The sequence below is a fragment of the Carcharhinus amblyrhynchos genome, chromosome 2 (assembly GCF_965287045.1).
Source record: "Carcharhinus amblyrhynchos chromosome 2, sCarAmb.v2.hapA, whole genome shotgun sequence".
NCBI classification, from domain to species: Eukaryota; Metazoa; Chordata; class Chondrichthyes; order Carcharhiniformes; family Carcharhinidae; genus Carcharhinus; species Carcharhinus amblyrhynchos.
Window position 1 is genome coordinate 116057237 of NC_137325.1, and position 18834 is coordinate 116076070.

An 18834-nucleotide genomic window follows, 5' to 3' on the forward strand; every position below is an offset into this window, starting at 1 on the left:
AGGGATGACATAGACAAAAAAAAACAAGGAAATGTAAATGGTGATGATAAAGGCTAATGGTGCTAATAGCATCCATTAAGAGATTGGAATGTGTAAATGGCAGAGTCAAAGGACAACCTGAGGAACATGGCAGATGATCCTGGGGAGAGGGATGGATAGTCTCCCAAACCCAGATTGCCTGCTGCCACCTCTTCCTGAAAATCCACAAACAGGACTGCCCCAGTAGGCCCATCATGTCAGCCTGTTCCTGCCCCACTGAACTAATTTCTTGCTATCTTGACTCCATCCTCTCTCCTCTTATCCATTCCCTCCCCACATAAATCCACAATTCTCCTAATGCCCTAGGTCATAACAACTTCAGTATTTTGCTTTTATTAAGATTTATTACAGAGCCCTGCAAAGTCATCTTCATTAACATAGGTGCTGGTGGTACAAAAATTGGGAGAGCTGTCCCCTAGGCTAGTCAAGCAACAGCCTAACATGGTCATATTCATTGTTTTTTTGCTAATGCCCCAGACTTCTCTATCACCAAACCTGTCTACGTCGTTCCCTCCAGCAGAACTGATTGGCCAGAGATGGTGGCACAATGGTATAACGGCAGCATGGATGGGCACTGGGAGCCCTAAATAATTTCTCTGTCCCCATGAATTCTCATGATGGCCATATGGCATCGGGTCAAACAAAAGCAAAGGAGCTTCCTGCTGATCACCAACTATTGCTCTCCCTCAGTTGATAATCAGTATCCATTCATGTTGCATACTCCTGGAAAAATATTTGAGAGTAGCAAAAACACCGAGTGTACTCTGTGGAGGACTTCAATGTCCATCAGCAGCAGTGGCTCTACTGAAAGACATCTCTGGGCTGAGAGCAGGTGGTAAGAGAACTAAATGTGTGATACCCAGTTGATCTCATCACTGACAATGTTTCAGAGACATCTATTCATGTCAGTCTTGTAAGGAGTGATCATAAAAGACAACTTGTGAAGTCTTCACACCCTCCATCATGTTGTGGCATGACCACCATGCAAAATGGGATACACTTAGAACAGATATAGCAGTTGAAATCTGGCATCCATGGATGCTGTTAGTCATTAGCATAGTAGGAATTACATATAACTGATATGCTAATGAGACATATCATCACAAGAAATTATGCAATGTGACATGAACTTGCTCTCCTTTGTAGACCTTATGGCTATGCTAAAGCAATTGCAACCAGCTTCAGCCATGTGTGGAGTGGATGCTCTGTCATGACATCCTGCTGAAGTTTTTATCATCATAAATTCCAGTCTTCAGCCAATTCAATCAATTCTATTCAGTATCAAGAAACAGCTGAGCACAGGTGTCAACAAAGGGTATGGGGTTTGACAATGTTCTGGCTGTTCTGCTGAAGAACGAGGTGTGCCACTGCCTAGGGAGTTCAAATACAGCTATAAAACTAGCGTCTCACTGATAAAATGGAAAATGGTCAAGTATATCCGGTTCATAAAAAGCAGAACAAATCCAATCCAGCTAATTATTGTCCCATCTACACCCAGTCATCAGCAAAGTGACAGCATCAACAGTGCTCTCAAGCACTACTTTTCACCAATAACCTGCTCATCACTGCTTGTTTTGTGTTCTCCAGAATCACATGACTCCAGAGCAATGTCTTTTAAAATGTATTAGTGTGTGTGGCCCACTTTTTCACTGCATGGTTAATATAAATTATTTTGTGTAAATGTGCTCCTACATTTTTATTATGGAACAAGATTTGTGTTGTAACTTTAAGGTGATTGAGTGGTGTTCACCCGCACAAGTTAGCAGGAACTTTGCCCTAGACCTCAATACAGCCTTAGTGCCAACATGAACAAAAGATTTTACGTTCAAAGATGATGTGAGATTGACTGACCTTGATATCAAGACAGCATTCAACTGTGTTACATTGGGAAGCTCTTGTAAAATTTGAGAAGATGGGAATAAGGGGGAAACATTCCACCATTTGGAGTCATAGCGCAGAGCAAGATGGTTGTGCTTTTGGAAGTTGATCATCTCAGCCCTAGGGTATTGCTATTGGAATTCCTTGGCAAGTAGCCAGACCCACTATCTTCAGCTGCTTCATTAACGACATTCCCTCCACAATCATTAGAATTGTGGGTGTTTGCTGGTGCTCACGGTGTTCAATTACATTTAGAACTTATCAGATAATGAAATAGTCCATACCTGCATGTAGCTAGAACTGGCAGCATTCAAACTTAGACTGATAGATGTCAAAGAACGTTCACTCTACACAGGTACCACACAATAACCATCTCCAACTGACAGTCTCACAATCTCTTTTTGATATTCAATGTCATTAACATTGTGAATACCTACAGTCAACATCCTGGTGTTACCATTGAGCGAAAAATTAGGTGGACCACTTAAAACAATATTGTGATCGGCGGTTGGGTGTTGTGCAATGGATTACTCATCTCTTGACTCCCCAACACGTGTCCACCATCTACAAGGCAGAAGTCAAGACTGTGGCAGAACATTTTGCACTTGCCTGAATGAGTGTAGCTCCAATAACACTCAAGAAACTTGACACCAGGCAGGACAAAGCAGTCCTCTTGTTTGGCACCCCATCCATCATCTTGAATATCTACTCCTGCACCACCAGGGCAAGATGGCTGCATTGTGTGCCAGCTACAAGAAGCAATACAGAAACTTGCCATGGCTTCTTAAGGAGCATCTTCCAAACAGGCAATCTCCACCATCTAGAAATTCATTGGCAAACACATGGAGACACCACCACATCTGAGTTCCTTCCAAAGTCACATACCATCCCGATTTGGAAGCATATTACTGTCCTTTCATTGTCAATGGGTAAAAATTCTGTAACTCTTAGAAGTACTTTCACTATATGGACTGCACCAGTCTAAACAGGTGAATTGTCACATCTTCTCAAAGGCAATTAAGGATTGGCAATAAATGCTGGTCTTGCCAGCAACACCCACATATGGCAAATTAATACTGAGAAAATAGAAACAAATCAAAACTTTATGATGAGTATAATTATAAGGTATTTCTTACATTATAACAGTAACTACACTTCAAAAAATATTTAATCGACTATGAAGTGCTTTGAGGTATCTTGATGTTGCGAAAGGTGCTTTGTAAATACAAATCAGTTTTAAATTGTTTCTTGCAATATTTCTTTCCTTGGACAAATTTATGAAAGAACAGGAAATAAAAAGATATGCTGAAAGAAGGAATGATGAGAGGAGGTGAATAGAATGGAAGGAGACCAATTTGGAGTATAAATTTTTGGCTTCTGTTTCAGAATACTTCATAGGCAGACTCTTACCTGTGTGCCACAGACTCAGAAAGTGTTTTCACTTACCTAACACAACTCATAATATGCCCAGATAACAAACAAGAAGCACTTGCAACTTCTGGTTTATCATGTTACCCTCCTTGTGACCTGAGATACTGGGATTGTTCCTTAAGATAGTGAAAGCTAAGAACTCATTGAATATATATGTTTTTTTAATTCTTGAAGGATGTTGAGAGACTAAATAGAGAAACAATATTCTCTCTACTTAGGGAGTCTGAAGAAGTATCAACTTCAACAGAGTAAGATGAAATTAGCAGAAATCCTTCACACCAAGAACACAAAATGTTTTGCCTAGGGGACTGGCTGTGACAGACATCATTGCATCTTTTAAGGAAAGAATATGTAAATATTTGAAACAGAAATACAGCATGACAAAGGTAGACCTGTGGGATTAGTTTTGTATTTTCTCTGCCAAAGAACCAAGATAGACAAAATGACTGAATAACAATCATCTCTGCTTTAAAACTGCTTTGACAGATTTATATCTTTCTCCTATGCTCTTTTTGTGCAGAATATTTCTTCCAGTTCTCTCTTGCCCCCAACACGTGCAGTTGGTCTCTCTGCAGGAGAGAAATTTTCAATAATCTGACTTGTGACCGCACCTATAGAAAGTAACCAATAAGGAAGAAGCAAATTGGATGTATGTTTATGATTTACATTTCTTGAAGATTCAATCCAAATTTTGTTGATATGAATAATACAATGTAATATATTAATAAACTGGGATATCATCTGGTCATATCAATTTGCAAAGCTTTAAATCTTAAGATAATAAAGGACATTTGTTGTCAATGTGAAATTGTTATTTGTTAAAAATCACATTTTTAAACTCCTTATTTTTAAAAATGAGATATATTATCCCAATGACTGTTGGGAAAACTGACTGCCCAGTGCAGCCCGGAGCTATATAGATTTAAGGTAGTTATGGAAAAGGACAAAAGTGGACCGTTAATAAGGTTTCTAAATTGGGGAAGGACTATTTTAGTAGGGTAAGGCCAGATCTGGTCAAAGTGGACTGGGAGCAACTACTTGTAGGAAGTTCTACATCAGAGCAATGGGAATCATTCAAAAAGGAAATAGAGTGAGCGTACAATGCAAACATGTTCCTGTAAGGATAAAGGGTGGGACCAACAAATTCAAAGAACTCTTGATGTCAAGGGAAATACAGCATTGCGTAAGGAAAAAATGAAAGCTTATGGCAGACTTAGGGAGCTCAAGACAATGGATACCCCAGAAGAATTTACAATGTGCAAGAGGGCACTTAAAAAAAAAATTGGCAGAGTGAAGAGGAGGCATGAAAAAAAATTGGTGGGCAAAATGGAGGGAAACGCTAAGGTGTTTTATAAATATAATAAGGGCAAGTGGGTAACCAGGAAAAGAGAAGGGCCCATTAGGGACAAAAGTGGCAATCTATGTGTGGAGCTGAAAGACATAAGTGAGGTTTTAAAGGAATATTTTGCAAGTGTGTTCACTATGGAGAAATATGATGTCGGTATACAAATCAGGGAAGGGAAGTGTGATGTAATTAAACAGATTAGCATTGAGAGGAGGACCTATGAACAGTTTTAGCGGGCTTAAAGTGGATAAATCCCCAGGCCCAGATGAGAAGTATTCTGGGTTGCTGTGTGAGGCAAGGGAGGAGATTGTAAGAGCTCTGATGCTAATTTCCAAATCCTCTCTGGCTACAGGAGAGGTACAGTAAAAAATCTCACAACACCAGGTTAAAGTCCATCAGGTTTATTTGGCAGTACAAGCTTTCAGAATGCTGCTCCTTCATCAGGTGAATGAGGACTTGTATTCACAAACAGAACATATACAGACACAAACTCAACTTACAAGATAATTGTTGGAATGCCCATCTTTACAGGTAATCAAGGTACAGACAATGTGAGTGGAGAGAGGGCCAAGCACAAGTTAAAGAAGTGTGTATTGTCTCCAGCCAGGATTGGTAACAATCTAAGGGCGCTACCTGCTTCAAGAAGATAACCATCATCCCAGTACCTAAGCAAAACCAAGCAGCTTTGAAAGGCTAGTCATGGCACAGATCAATTCCAGCTTCCCAGACTACTACAGATTGCCTACCGCTGCAACAGGTCCACAGCAGATGCCATATCCCTGGCCCTGTACTCAACCTGGAACACCTAGATAACAAGGACACCTATGTCAGACTCCTATTTATTGACTACAGCTCAGCCTACAACACCATTATTCCCACAAAACTCATCTCCAAACTCCGTGGCCTGAGCTTTGGCACCCCCATCTGTGACTGGATCCTAAACTTCCTAACTCACAGACCACAATCGGTAAGGATGGGCAACAACACCTCCTCCACAATCACCCTCAATACCGGTGTCCCACAAGGCTGTGTTCTCAGCCCCCTATTACGTTCCTTATACACCTACAACTGCGTGGCCAAATTCCCCTCCAATTTGATATTCAAGTTTGCTGATGATACCACTGTAGTGGGCCGGATCTCAAACAATGATGAGATAGAGTACAGGAATGAGATAGAGAATCTGACGAACTAATGTGACAACAATAATCTCTTCCTCAATGTCAACAAAATGAAGGAGATTGTCATCGATTTCAGGAAGCGTAAAGGAGAACATGCCCCTGTCTACATCAATGGGGCTGAAGTAGACAGGGTTGATAGCTTCAAGTTTTTAGGTGTCCAGATCACCAACAACCTGTCCTGGTCCCCCCATGCCGACACTATAGTTAAGAAAGCTTAAGAAAGCCCACTAACACCTCTGCTTTCTCAGAAGACTAAGGAAATATTTCATGTCAGTTACGACTCTCCCCAGTTTTACAGATGCACCATTTCTTTCTGGCTGTATCGCAGCTTGGTATGGCTCCTGCTTTGCCCAAGACCGCAAGGAATTACAAAAGGTTGTGAATGTAGCCCAATTCATCATGCAAACCAACCTCCCAAGCATTGACTCTGTCTACACTTGCTGCTGCCTTGGCAAAGCAGCCAGCCACAGGCACCCCAGACATTACCTCTTCTACCTTCTTCTGTCGGGAAAAAGATACAAAAGTCTGAGGTCACGTACCAGCTGACTCAAGAACAGCTTCTTCTGGCCACGGTCAGACTTTGGAATGGACTTACCTTGCAGTAAATTAATCTTTCTCTACACCCCAGCTATGACTGTAACACTACATTCTGTACTCTCTTGTTTCCTTCTCTATGAATGGTATGCGTGGTCTGTATAGCGCACACGAAACAATACTTTTCATTGGATGTTAATACATGTGACAGTAATAAATCAAATCAAATCAAATCATCATGGTCACCCACAGGGGAAGTCACTTGTAAGTTTGATCTGTTTCACTGCTGTGGCAGGGGCAGAAATGTTTGAGTAGACCATGGGCTGACAAGAGATTGGCACAACTTGTAGGTAGCAGTGGAATGGTAATCACATTAGCATGTTCAAAGGGCTTTGGACAGGAAAGTCAGGATGGTTGCGGAGCCATGAGTAATTTGGGCAAAGAGTGAGGTTGATAGTTCCTGTTGTGGTCCAGCCAGATCTGCTGATGGATGACTAAACTGTTGTCTACTAGATGCCACTTAAGGCTAGTGTTGAAACTGCCTGACTTACTGCATTCTGATGGCAGTAGAGACTTAACTTTTCAGAAGTTTGCTTTTTACTGACTGTCCCAAAGGATACCTGATGGAGAATGGTGCCAAGTGGAAACATAAACAGGGAAGAATAGATTTGGGAAGCTGGTATTGTGGTCTTTTCCCAAAATAGAAATGTTGATGAGCCTTCATATTTTGAAATGCCATTAGTTATACATGAATTCCAATGGTGAGCATCAGAGGTCAACTGTGGAAGAGTTCAAAGTTGAATATATGTTTTTTTTGTTATGCTTGTTTCTTGGTGTGAAGGTGAAATCATATCTAAGGTTGAACTTAATAAATTATGGTATTATGAAAAAGTAACCATGTTATGAGATAACACAAAAGTATCTTTGTAGTATGCATACAATAAAAAAATTCTGTTCCAGAAAGCACAACCCTTTCATTAAACATCGCAAATATCTTTAAAAATATAAATGAAATTTACCTTTCCTAAATGCAGCATGAGCAAATATGTTTCCCTGCATACAGGCAGTGATAAAGTAATAAACAACTGAACGATCACACATTGTTGAAAGAAACAAGTTAGAAACAATGAGCAGATCACATTTCAAAACTACATTGCACCAAATAAAAAAGAGGAATGTTTGGGGGTTCAGGACCAAATCGTTCTATCCTCTGTGATGTATATTCCAAAAGCAATGTGCAGCTTGATGGGCTGAGAGCAATGGTTGAGTTGCTGACACAAGAGCTCCTCCTATAAACACTCTTCTCTAAAGACAGAAAGTTGGCATGCTGCCAAATTCCCCTTTTCACCTCGTCCCTTTAGTCATTTTCCACTAGTGATACCAAAGCTGAAATCAAACTTGAGGTCTTCCTTGTCTGTGGGATGAAACAATCACTGCATGACTTTAACAACCAAACTAAATCACTGCATGACTGGTGATTTTTTGATACATGTCACCAATGAAAATTTCAAAATCATGATGGGTCTGGACAGTGTAGCTAGACTGTTCTCCTTGGCAGAAGGAACAAGAACCAGAGGATACCTTCAGGGGGATGGCAAAAAGAATTAGAGTCGACACGAGGAACATCTTCTTTATGCAGCTGGTTTTAGGATCTGGATGTGTCTGACAGTGTGGTGAGGCAGATTCAAACTTAGCTTTCGGAAGAAAATTGTATAATTGAAAAGATTTGCAGCACTGGAGGGAAAAGCCAGGGGAGTGCAACAAGCTGAGATGTTCTTACAGAGAGGACATACATGTGCCAGACTTGGCCTGCTTCTGTGCTGTAACCATTTCATGATCCAATGAAATTAACAAAAATGCACTGAACATAACACACAAACTTGTGAGAAACATTATAGCTTATGGAATAAAAGGGCCAACATGGTTACAAAATTGGTTGAATCATAGGAATAATAGAATAACATTCAATGGATATTTTTCAAGCTGGAGGAAGGTTTGTAATGGTGTTCTTCAGGGGTTGGTATTGGGACTCTTGCTTTACATGATATATATTAATGATCTAGATCTTGGTGAGGAGGGGACAATTTCAAAGTTTGCAGATGATACATAACTTGGAATTATTGTAAACTGTGAAGAGAGCAGTGTAGAACTTAGTAAAGAACATGGACAAGTTGGTGGAGTGGATAGATAGGTGACAGATGAAGTTCAATGCAAAGAATGAGATGATGCAATTGCGCAGGAAGAAGATGGAGAGACAATAAAAAATCAGAAGTAAAATTCTTATGAGGGTACAGTACCGAGGGATCTGAATGTGTAAGTACATAGATCATTGATGATGACAGGACAGTTGGACAGAACAGTTAACAAAGCATAAAGTACCCCGGGCTTTATTGATAGGGGCGTAGAGTACAAGTGGAAGGGGGTTATGCTGAACTTACACAAGATGGCAATTAGACCTTGGCTGGAGAATTGTATAGTTCTGAGCTCCACGCTATAGGAAGGGTATGAATGCATCGGAAAGAGAGCAGAAGAAATTTACAAGGATGATTCCAAGGATGAGAAGTTAGGAGAATAGATTGGAGAGGTTGGTTGAGACTGTTCTTCTTGGGGATAAGGTTAAGAGTAGATCTGATAAAGATATTCAACATAATCAGGGACCTGGGCAGAGTATATAGGGAGAAACTATTTCTGCTCATAAAAGGATCAAGAATGAGAGGGCACAGATTTAAAGTGATTTGCAAAAGAAGCAAATGTGATGAGAGAAAACATTTTTCAGACAAGTACTTTGGGTCTGGAATGCAATGCCTTGATGCAGGGTGGAAGCAAATTCAAGAAGGCATCAGATGATTACTTGAATAGAAACCAAGTGCAGGGTAAAAGGCCGGAGAATGATATTAAGTCATGTTGCATGTTTGGAGAGCTGGTGCAGACACAAAGGGCCGAATTGCCTCCTTCTGAACCATAACAATTGTGTGATAAACAACTTATAACTGAAAACTTATTGAGTTAATCAGAAAATGATATTATATATACATGTTCCAGTCTCTCTGGTGCCCATCAGTTATGGATGGGTTGACTGTTTGCTCAATCAGTTACTCCACGGCCAGACATTTGAATCTGGGGAACCGACGACAGTCCGTGACCCGGAAGCAGTCAGTCTTGTGACCCGGAAGCGGTGGTGCGCAGACGTCACAGAGAGGAAGCCATTTTCCGGACAGTCAGCGGTTGAGGGCTCGGATCCTCCGGGTGTGGACGGAGCCCAGTTGCTGGACTAGATACCGCTTTTCCGTGCACACAGGTCAAGCCGGGCTTTGAGATGTTTTCCTTGTCCACCTTTCAGCCGCAGGTAAGGAGCCGGCCTCGGGGCTGGCGGCTTGAGACTGACAGGCCGACATGTTGTGTATCTGAAGTTGGAGCCCAGGCGAAAATCAGGGACGATCACTGAGACATTGTTACAGCTAGATACCGAAATCATACTGCTATGTGCTTGCTTAGAAACTGATTACGTTTCTTTCGTCCAGTTAAAACTTCTGTTGTTTCATCGAATGGCCAAGGCCACGTCCATGATCCACCCACACACTCCCGACCTGCATTGTTTGTTTAATTTGATTTATTATTGTCGTATGTATTGGCACTTAGTGAAAAATATTGTTTGTACACTATACAGATGAAACATACTGTTCATGGTGTATAGGGAAGAGAAGGAAAGGGTAAAGTGCAGAATATCGTGTTGCAGTTTCAGAATAAAGAGAAAGATCAATTTTAAATAAGGTAGATTGATTTGAAAATCTGATGACAGCAGGGGAGAAGCTGTTCTTGAGTTGGTTGGTAAGTTTTGTATCTTCCCCAATGGTAAAAGACGGAAGAGAGTATGTCTGAGGTGTGTGGAATCTGTTAACCCCTCCTTACCTGCATTGTGTTTAACACCCTTCTTACCCATGTTCTTTCATGTTTATCCCCCTTCTTTCTTTTTGTCTGTACTTGGATGTGGCCAGTGATAGTTACCAGATGGATTCACAGTGAGAGATGAATGCAACTTCATCCTAAAACTGCAACATGACATTCTGCACTCTATTCTTTCCTTTTCCCCTGTGTACAGTATGTTTTGTCTGTACAGTGTGCAAGAAACTATTTTTCAATGTATACCAATACATGTGACTAAATCAAACAAACAATGCAGGTAAGGAGGGGGTTACCCACAGTGTGGGTAAGGAGAGTGTGGGTGGATGATGGATGTGACCTCATATTTAAACAAGGCTTTGAGAGACCGTGGCAATGTTGAGCAATGTGTTCTGATGAAAGGTCACAGTTGGAAAGCTAACTTTGGTTTTCTGTCTTCAGATGTAACCTAACCTGCTGAGTGTTTCCATCAATTTTTGTTTGATTTCCAGAATCTGTAGTATTTTGCTTTTCCCTCATTTCATTAATCTTGATTTAGTTTTCATTGCATTTAGTTTTAATGTCTATAAAAGTAAAATACTGCAATGCTTTTTTTGCACACTTTTTGTTTTGGATTTTAATTTGCTTGAAATGCAATAAGATTCTCTTTTCATTAATTGTTTTTTGGAGGAGAGGGATATCCTGCAAGCGCCTCCATTTATGAACATGGCAGGTACTTTGGAGCATTTTGGATCATAAAGCATCTCAAATGAACAAATTACTTTAAATATTTGGCACAGTTCACAAAGTATAAAGTTAATTATATTAGTATGTTAAGGAATGTCAACTGCATCCTTTGTTCAGATGTCTCTGGTGCAGATAATTTAATAAATGGGTTTATATTAAGACTTGTTGATTATTCTTATTGAAAGAAAATGGGACAGACATTGTATCAGGGTGCATTAATCTGTAACTAGTCTTAAATATAAAGAAAGGAAACTATGAAGGTATGAAACGCATGTTGGATGTGTAGATTGTTCTAGATTCCCCCAAGAGGATTCACTCAGCATCTATCCTGTCAATCCTCTCAGAATCTTGTGTTTCAATATGATCACCTTTCATTCTTGTAAACTCCAGTGAATATCGACACAACCTGCTCAACCTTTCCTCATAAGGCACAGCCTTCATCCCTGGGATCAGCCTAGTAAAACAACTTTGAGTTATTTCCAATGTAGTCAGGTGACTGATTAGCATTAGGTGGCCAAAACTGCATGTAGTATTTCAGCTGCAGTCTCACTAATGCCTTGTACAGTTCTAGCAAGATTTCTCTACTTTGTACTCCTTACTTGTACAATAAAGGCCAGCATTCCATTTGCCTTCCTAATTATTTGCCATTTTTGCATGCTAACTTTATATGATTCATGTATAATCTTCTCAAAAGTGATCTATTCCTTTCACCATATTTGAATCTCATTCAAATAGCCCCTCTAATCCATGACACAATATTCTAAGTTACAGTGCAGTGGCAATACAGTATGCTTTGTATCAAAGTGAATTGGTCTACAAATAGACCATTGATCCTATTTGGCCCAACTATTGCATTACAGTTTAACAAAGAGGCTCCATTGAATAGTGAGTCCATTACAACTGTAGCAATAAATGGCTTTTGTTGACTCAAGTTCAGAAGTCTAGGTTCATATGTTACAATATCCTAAATTCAAAATCAAATTGTACTTGTGGTAGGCCTACAGACCAGACTGGAAAACATTGTGTAGACCTAGTTCTGCATTAAATGCAACACGATAAATATTTAAAGGCATGGTGCAATGGAAAAAACAGTGCACAGCCATAAACTTTTACAAAGAATGAGAGATTTGATTCATTTTGAGGACTAGAGCTGAATGCCATGAATGGTTGTCTCGCTGTAGGTGAGCGGTGAGCTTGTGGAATATCAAATAGTCTGAAAAACAGTAAGAACCCAGTCTGGAAGTGAGATCTGTGTGCAGTGGATAGAACTTGGGGTTCTGGCTGCCCACAGTATTCTTGAACATTCTCATTCTTTGTGGCTGCACAAATAAATTTCAACTTCGTGTTTTGGGCCCTACTGCTTGATGCACAGCAAATCCTCCTCCCACTTAGATAGAGGAGAGCCGGTGGATGTGGTCTTTCTGGATTTTCAGAAGGCGTTTGACAAGGTACCTCACAGGAGGTTATTGCAGAAGGTCAGGGGACAGGGAGTTGGGGCTAGGGTGTTAGCGTGGATAGAGGATTGGTTGTCAAATAGGAGGCAGAGAGTGGGGGTCAATGGGCGCTATTCGGATTGGCGGATGGTGACTAGTGGAGTGCCTCAGGGGTCGGTGCTGGGGCCTCAGCTATTTACCATTTATATAGATGATCTGGAGGAGGGAACTGAGTGTAGGGTGTCGAAATTTGCTGATGACACCAAGATTGGAGGAAAGGCAAATTGTGCGGAGGGTGTGGAGAGTCTACAGAAGGATCTAGATAGGCTGGGCGAATGGGCCAGGAAATGGCAAATGGAATTTAATGTTGGCAAGTGCGAGGTGGTCCACTTTGGTAGGAATAATGGTAGGAAGGACTATCACTTACGTGGCGAAAAACTGCAGCAGGTGACGGTGCAGAGGGACCTCGGGGTCCTTGTGCATGAGTCGCAAAAACCCAGCTTGCAGGTGCAGCAGGTGATCAGGAAGGCAAATGGGATGCTGGCCTTCATAGCGAGGGGGATTGAATATAAAAGTAGGGAGGTCTTGCTGCGGCTGTATAGGGCATTGGTGAGGCCGCAGCTGGAGTACTGTGTGCAGTTTTGGGCGCCGTACTTGCGCAAGGATATTTTGGCCTTGGAGGGAGTGCAGAGGAGGTTTACTAGGCTGATGCCGGAGTTGAGGGGGTTGAGCTATGAGGAGAGGCTGAATAAACTAGGCTTGCACTCGTTAGAGTTTAGAAGAATGAGGGGAGATCTCATTGAGACGTATAAGATGATGAATGGGATGGATAGGATAGAGGTGGAGAGACTCTTCCCACTCAGAAAGGATAGTAGGACTAGGGGGGCACAGCCTCAAGATAAAGGGGGGGTGCGGTTTAGAACGGAGTTGAGGAGGAACTTCTTCACTCAAAGGGTGGTGAATCTCTGGAATTCTCTGCCCGTTGAAGTGGTGGAGGTTGCCTCGCTAAATATTTTTAAGACGCGGGTTGATGGGTTTTTGATAAGAGAGGGGATTAAGGGTTATGGGGAGAGGGCGGGAATGTGGAACTGAGCCATGACAGATCAGCCGTGATCTTATTGAATGGCGGGGCAGGCTCGAAGGGCTAGATGGCCTACTCCTGCTCCTAGTTCTTATGTTCTTATGTTCACTTGTCCCTCAATTGTGTCAGGGCCTCCTTGTGTTAACCTGTTTGAAGTGGGCACTTAACATGTGCTTAGAAATACTATTTGAAATGCTCAAAAGAGCAGCCGCCAGTATTGGAGTGAGAATGGGGTGGAATGTGTTGCAAATTGATTTAAGGCCGCTAATGTCTAATTTATTTCTGTGCTGTCAGAGTTAAAATCAGCTCTTGGGATTCTTGGATGTTTGATTAAGCAACATTGCTGATGTTCTGACAAAATATTCAGGAATGGAGTCATTTATTTCAGACTGTGTCACCCAGCGATATCACTATCTTAAATTTAATCATCTTTGTTATGAGATCGTGCGTGAATATCAAATGTCCAGAGTACAGATTCATCAAGGGCAAACAATGTGAGAGAATGTGAAATATATAAGAAAGGTTTAACAAAAAAACTTTTGTCTTTTGATCTTTTCTGTTTTCATTTTTGATTTCCGATGTTTACATCTTTGTTCATAAATCAAGAGGTTAAGCGACATAAGTTTGTGCCTTAAAAATTTGCCAAATTAAAGGAAAATACTCAAGAAAGTAACAGTATAAGCAGCCAGACGTCTTGAAATTACACTTTTTTATATCTTGGTAAACTTGTACGGACTCCTAAACTTCTGCAGCTTTTTATTTTCCTTTTAAGACCCTCCTTAAAACTCACCTATTTGACCAGTGCTTTGGTTAATCCTTCTCATATCTCCCTCTTCAGTTTGACATCACTTTTGTCTGACACTTCACTGAGGTGTCAGAATTGAATCCCCATTTGAAAGTTTAAAAAATTGCTATAATTCACATGGAGTAACTTGTGGAATTTTGGAAATTAAGAAAGTAGAATTGACTGGAGTAATGTCCTTCCTGAGTAGGTTGAGAATCTAGGAGAGGTAAGAGCAGGATGTTTTAGTCCTATCATTTGCAACAAAGTAATTGCAGTATTAGTTTACTTCATTTTCCACTTTGGACAGGTAAACTTTATAACAGAAAATATTGGGTGGGAAGCATTGTTGCAAATAACTAGTTGATGGTTCATGTGTTTTAGAATATAGCTCTTTGGTTTTAAGAATTCAAAAGTTTAATTGTTGAAAATGCGATAAATGCAATTAAAGCAAACTTGGAGCTGATGACAGTTAAATGGTCAGGGCTGTATATTTTAAGAGGCTAACAGCTAGAAAGGCAAGGTAGTTAACATGCTGGGCTATAGAGATTGCCAGAATGCATCAAGAAATGGCAGTTTAAAAATTGACCCATGTTTGTTTAATAAAGTCACAATGCCCCTTAGAGAGAGAGAGAGCTATAAAGCAGCAGGTGACTTAATTAACCTGGAGACGTAATGTTTGCCATGCTTGGAAACACTAGCAGTCCAGAGAGATGTTGTGTTTTGGGAATTGGAACTAAAATTACTTTAAAAGCATGAAGAGTTGTAAGCCCCATTTATTTAATTAGATCAAAGAAGAAATTGTAAGTGTGGGGTAATTAATCTGAGGGTTGGTTTGAAGAAGGTCCAGAACATGATGGAGTAAGTGGTGTGTCTGATATAGGCTCTGACTTGTTACATCGAGTCAACAGGGTTTCCCTTATCTCCTTAGGAGGAAAAGGACCCCCTCTGTGGATATCCTGATGATTCTCCTCCTGGTTGGTGGGGCCTCCTCAAAGGGAGGTAGTGATTAGGAAAAGATAATGTGATCGAAGTGTATGCATGTGTTGAATGATGATTATTCTGTGATGTGCTGATTTTGGGAATTTGTTGTGTTATTTGGTAAAATGGAAAGTCTACATTTTAAAAAAATAAGTAATTATGCAACTTTCGTCAGCTAACTGGAACTTTATTTTAAGCATTCCACCCAAATGACTGTTTCCCAAATGTATTTCATGTTCAGTTGTGGTTACAGAACTCTACGATAGCTTTTTATAGTTAAAGATCTATCAAGTGAGGGTTTTTGTTTGAACCATCAATTAATGGATATTTGCAGAGTTTTTTTTACTGAAGCTGTATATAGTTTCTTTGACAGTCAAGTCTTGACTTACTCAATATGTAATGAAATGTGTAAATAGAATAGAACAAACGATATCCTGGAGAAGCCATGGAAGTTTTCAGCACGTTAATTTTGCTGATTTTTTTTATTGCACATTGTTTTAAAAATATGTAATGAGGTATGAAAGCATGCACTCAGATTGTGATTTTAAAATTAAACTTTAGTTTTAAGATGGAGCTAAGATGATTGTGCCTCTAAAGCCTGACTCTTTTTAATTCATGACTACAAACCTCTGCCTGGCTGTTCTAGAATACTTTTGCTGAACAACTAACCCAGATTCCTTGATGGAATGTAGACTAGATGTATGCGGGTCAAAACTATTCCCATTTATCTAGTCTTGTTCAATGTGGTGTTGATCACAATTTTGTACTTTAGAATAACTTCAAAGCATCAGTAATTTGTGCCATCACTTTGATCAAAAAGGCACAGTGTCAAGCTTTAGCTTATTTTCACAGAATCGTTTGGTATATTGCCCACTGATTTTGGTTTGGTGTTAACATTGAAGCTTAAATTGGCCAAGCTATGATGCACTTATCTATAATATGCAAATAGAAGATAACTGCATAATGCTGTTTCAAATGGAACTGTTTACTTCTCCCATGCCTTTACATTTGTGCTCCTCCCTATCCTGGGGTTCTCATCATTTTTGATCATTAAAAATTCAAATACACTTTTCATAGCAGATTTCTGGAACTCTTCCACTTTGGTTTAATTTCCTCCCATTATAACTTTGCTGTAAAATGTAAGGAATCAATGACTATACAAAAGTATTTGTTTGCCGTAAAGTGCTTTGGGATGTCCTGAAATCAAGAAAGGAGCTATTTAAATGCAAGACTTTTTTGATGCTGTAGATACTCGATTCAATTTGCTGTCAGACTGACTCTAGTTTTAAGGTGCTGGATGGCAGTTTGATGCAAACTGGGTACCCTTGTGTCTGAAATAGGTGTGCAGATACTTTCCAGTGAAATTTGAACATGTTTTCTTTTGCCTTCTGGAAATTTAAGTTTCTGATGGGAGGTAATCTTTATACAGTCTAAATTAGTATCAGTTGAGTACATGAGCAGTGTTATAGAACATAGAACGTTACAGCGCAGAACAGGCCCTTCGGCCCACGATGTTGCGCCGACCAGTTTAAAAAAAAATGACCCTCTAACCTAAACCAAACCCTTTCCATCCATAAACCTATCCACGGATCTCTTAAACGCCCCCAAACTAGGCGCATTTACAACTGCAGCAGGCAGGGCATTCCAATCCCTCACCACCCTCTGGGTAAAGAACCTACCCCTGACATCCATCCTATAACTACCACCCCTTAATTTAAAGCTATGCCCCCTCGTGCTAGCTTTCTCCATCCGAGGAAAAGGGCTATCACTGTCCACCCTATCCAAACCTCTAATCATCTTATATGTTTCAATAAGGTCCCCTCTTAGCCGCCTTCTTTCTAACGAAAACAACCTCAAATCCCTCAGTCTCTCCTCATAGGACCTCCCCTCCATACCAGGCAACATCCTGGTAAACCTCCTCTGCACCCTCTCCAAAGCCTCCACATCCTTCCTATAATGTGGGGACCAGAACTGCGGACGCACCAGAGTCTTGTACAGTTGCAACATGACGCTGCGGCTCCTAAATTCAATCCCCCTACCAATAAACACCAAGACACCGTATGCCTTCCTAACAACCCTATCTACTTGATTCCCAACTTTCAGGGATCTATGTACACATACACCTAGATCCCTCTGTTCATCCACACTATTCAGAGTCCTACCGTTAGCCCTATACTCTACACATCCATTATTCTTGCCAAAGTGAATTACCTCACTTTTCCGTATTAAACTCCATCCTCCACCTCTCAGCCCAGCTCTGCAACTTGTCCAAGTCTCCCTGTAGACTAAGACACCCTTCCTCACTATCAGCCACACCTCCGACTTATGAGTTTAGTAAAATCAATATTAACTACATCTTAAAGTAACATTTTGTTAACTTCATTGGTAAATCTCAATCTTTGAATTGTTATTTTTATTTAACTGTTTTAATGTTTTTAGCCAAATTGAGAAAAATGAAAGCTACTTAATGTTGTTAAATATAACAACTCTTATTTGTGTAAATTTTGTAGGTAACTGTCCCCCTAAGCCAGTTGATCAGCACTTTCCATTCGCTTAAAAACTCGGCAAGCTCAGTCAGTTCTGCATCTCTACAGTGTTTGCAACGAGAAACACACCAAGAACGTGATCAAGTTAATGAGGTAATATTTGGTTAAGTTATCTTTCTTGGAAGACGAATTGGTGAACCAAGATTTAAAATATTAAACTTTCTATAATTTTAAATTATAATTACCCTTTTAAAACTAATGGTGTAATTGTTTGATGTTGCAGTATCATAACAAGCATCCGAGTGATTCAAACTTGAGATTCTAATATATCAGGCATTTTTTAAATAAAAAGTATTTATTGTACATGATGATTTTATAGTCTGCTCTTTTAACTAGAGAGCAAATTAGCTTCTGTGTTATCAATGTAGACGATAAGCTGAATTTGGCAAAACAATGTAGAGATATGATGGCCAAGAGATGTACATGATTTTGCTACCTCAAAGTTACAATCCTTTCGAATAGATCCCATAATCAGGAAACTCTTATAGCTATAGCTGAGTGTGCTCTCCTTCTTGGATTCCTCTCCTGACATTGTTTTCCTGGGAATGTAGAGAATTAAGGCAGGATGGGTATTAGATGAACAGATTTTTCTTGATGAAATTTGTTCTTGAAGAGCTTTGAAAGTAAAGGCGTTTGACAAGGTACCTCACAAGAGGTTATTGCAGAAGGTAAGGGGGCATGGAGTTGGGGGTAGGGTGTTAGCGTGGATAGAGGACTGGTTGTCAAATAGGAGGCAGAGAGTGGGGGTCAATGGGTGCTATTCGGATTGGCGGTTGGTGACTAGTGTAGTGCCTTGGGTCGGTGCTGGGGCCTCAGCTATTTACCATTTATATAGATGATCTGGAGGAGGGAACCGAGTGTATGGTGTTGAAATTTGCTGATGACACCAAGATTGGTGGAACGGCAAATTGTGCGGAGGGTGTGGAGAGTCTGCAGAAGGATCTAGATAGGCTGGGCGAATGGGCCAGGAACTGGCAAATG

At 40.4% G+C, this 18834-nt stretch overlaps 1 protein-coding gene across 1 annotated transcript in view; it reads left to right on the plus strand.

Moving 5' to 3' along the window:
* Window positions 1-9592: 9592 nt before the first annotated feature.
* LOC145357986 (ATP-dependent zinc metalloprotease YME1L1-like) overlaps window positions 9593-18834 on the plus strand; it is a 44854-nt gene continuing 35612 nt past the window's right edge. The window contains exons 1-2 of the mRNA XM_080211638.1: window positions 9593-9751; window positions 17818-17946. Coding sequence (XP_080067764.1) covers window positions 9722-9751; window positions 17818-17946 — 159 coding nt within the window. The 5' untranslated portion in view covers window positions 9593-9721. The remainder of the gene's footprint in view (window positions 9752-17817; window positions 17947-18834) is intronic.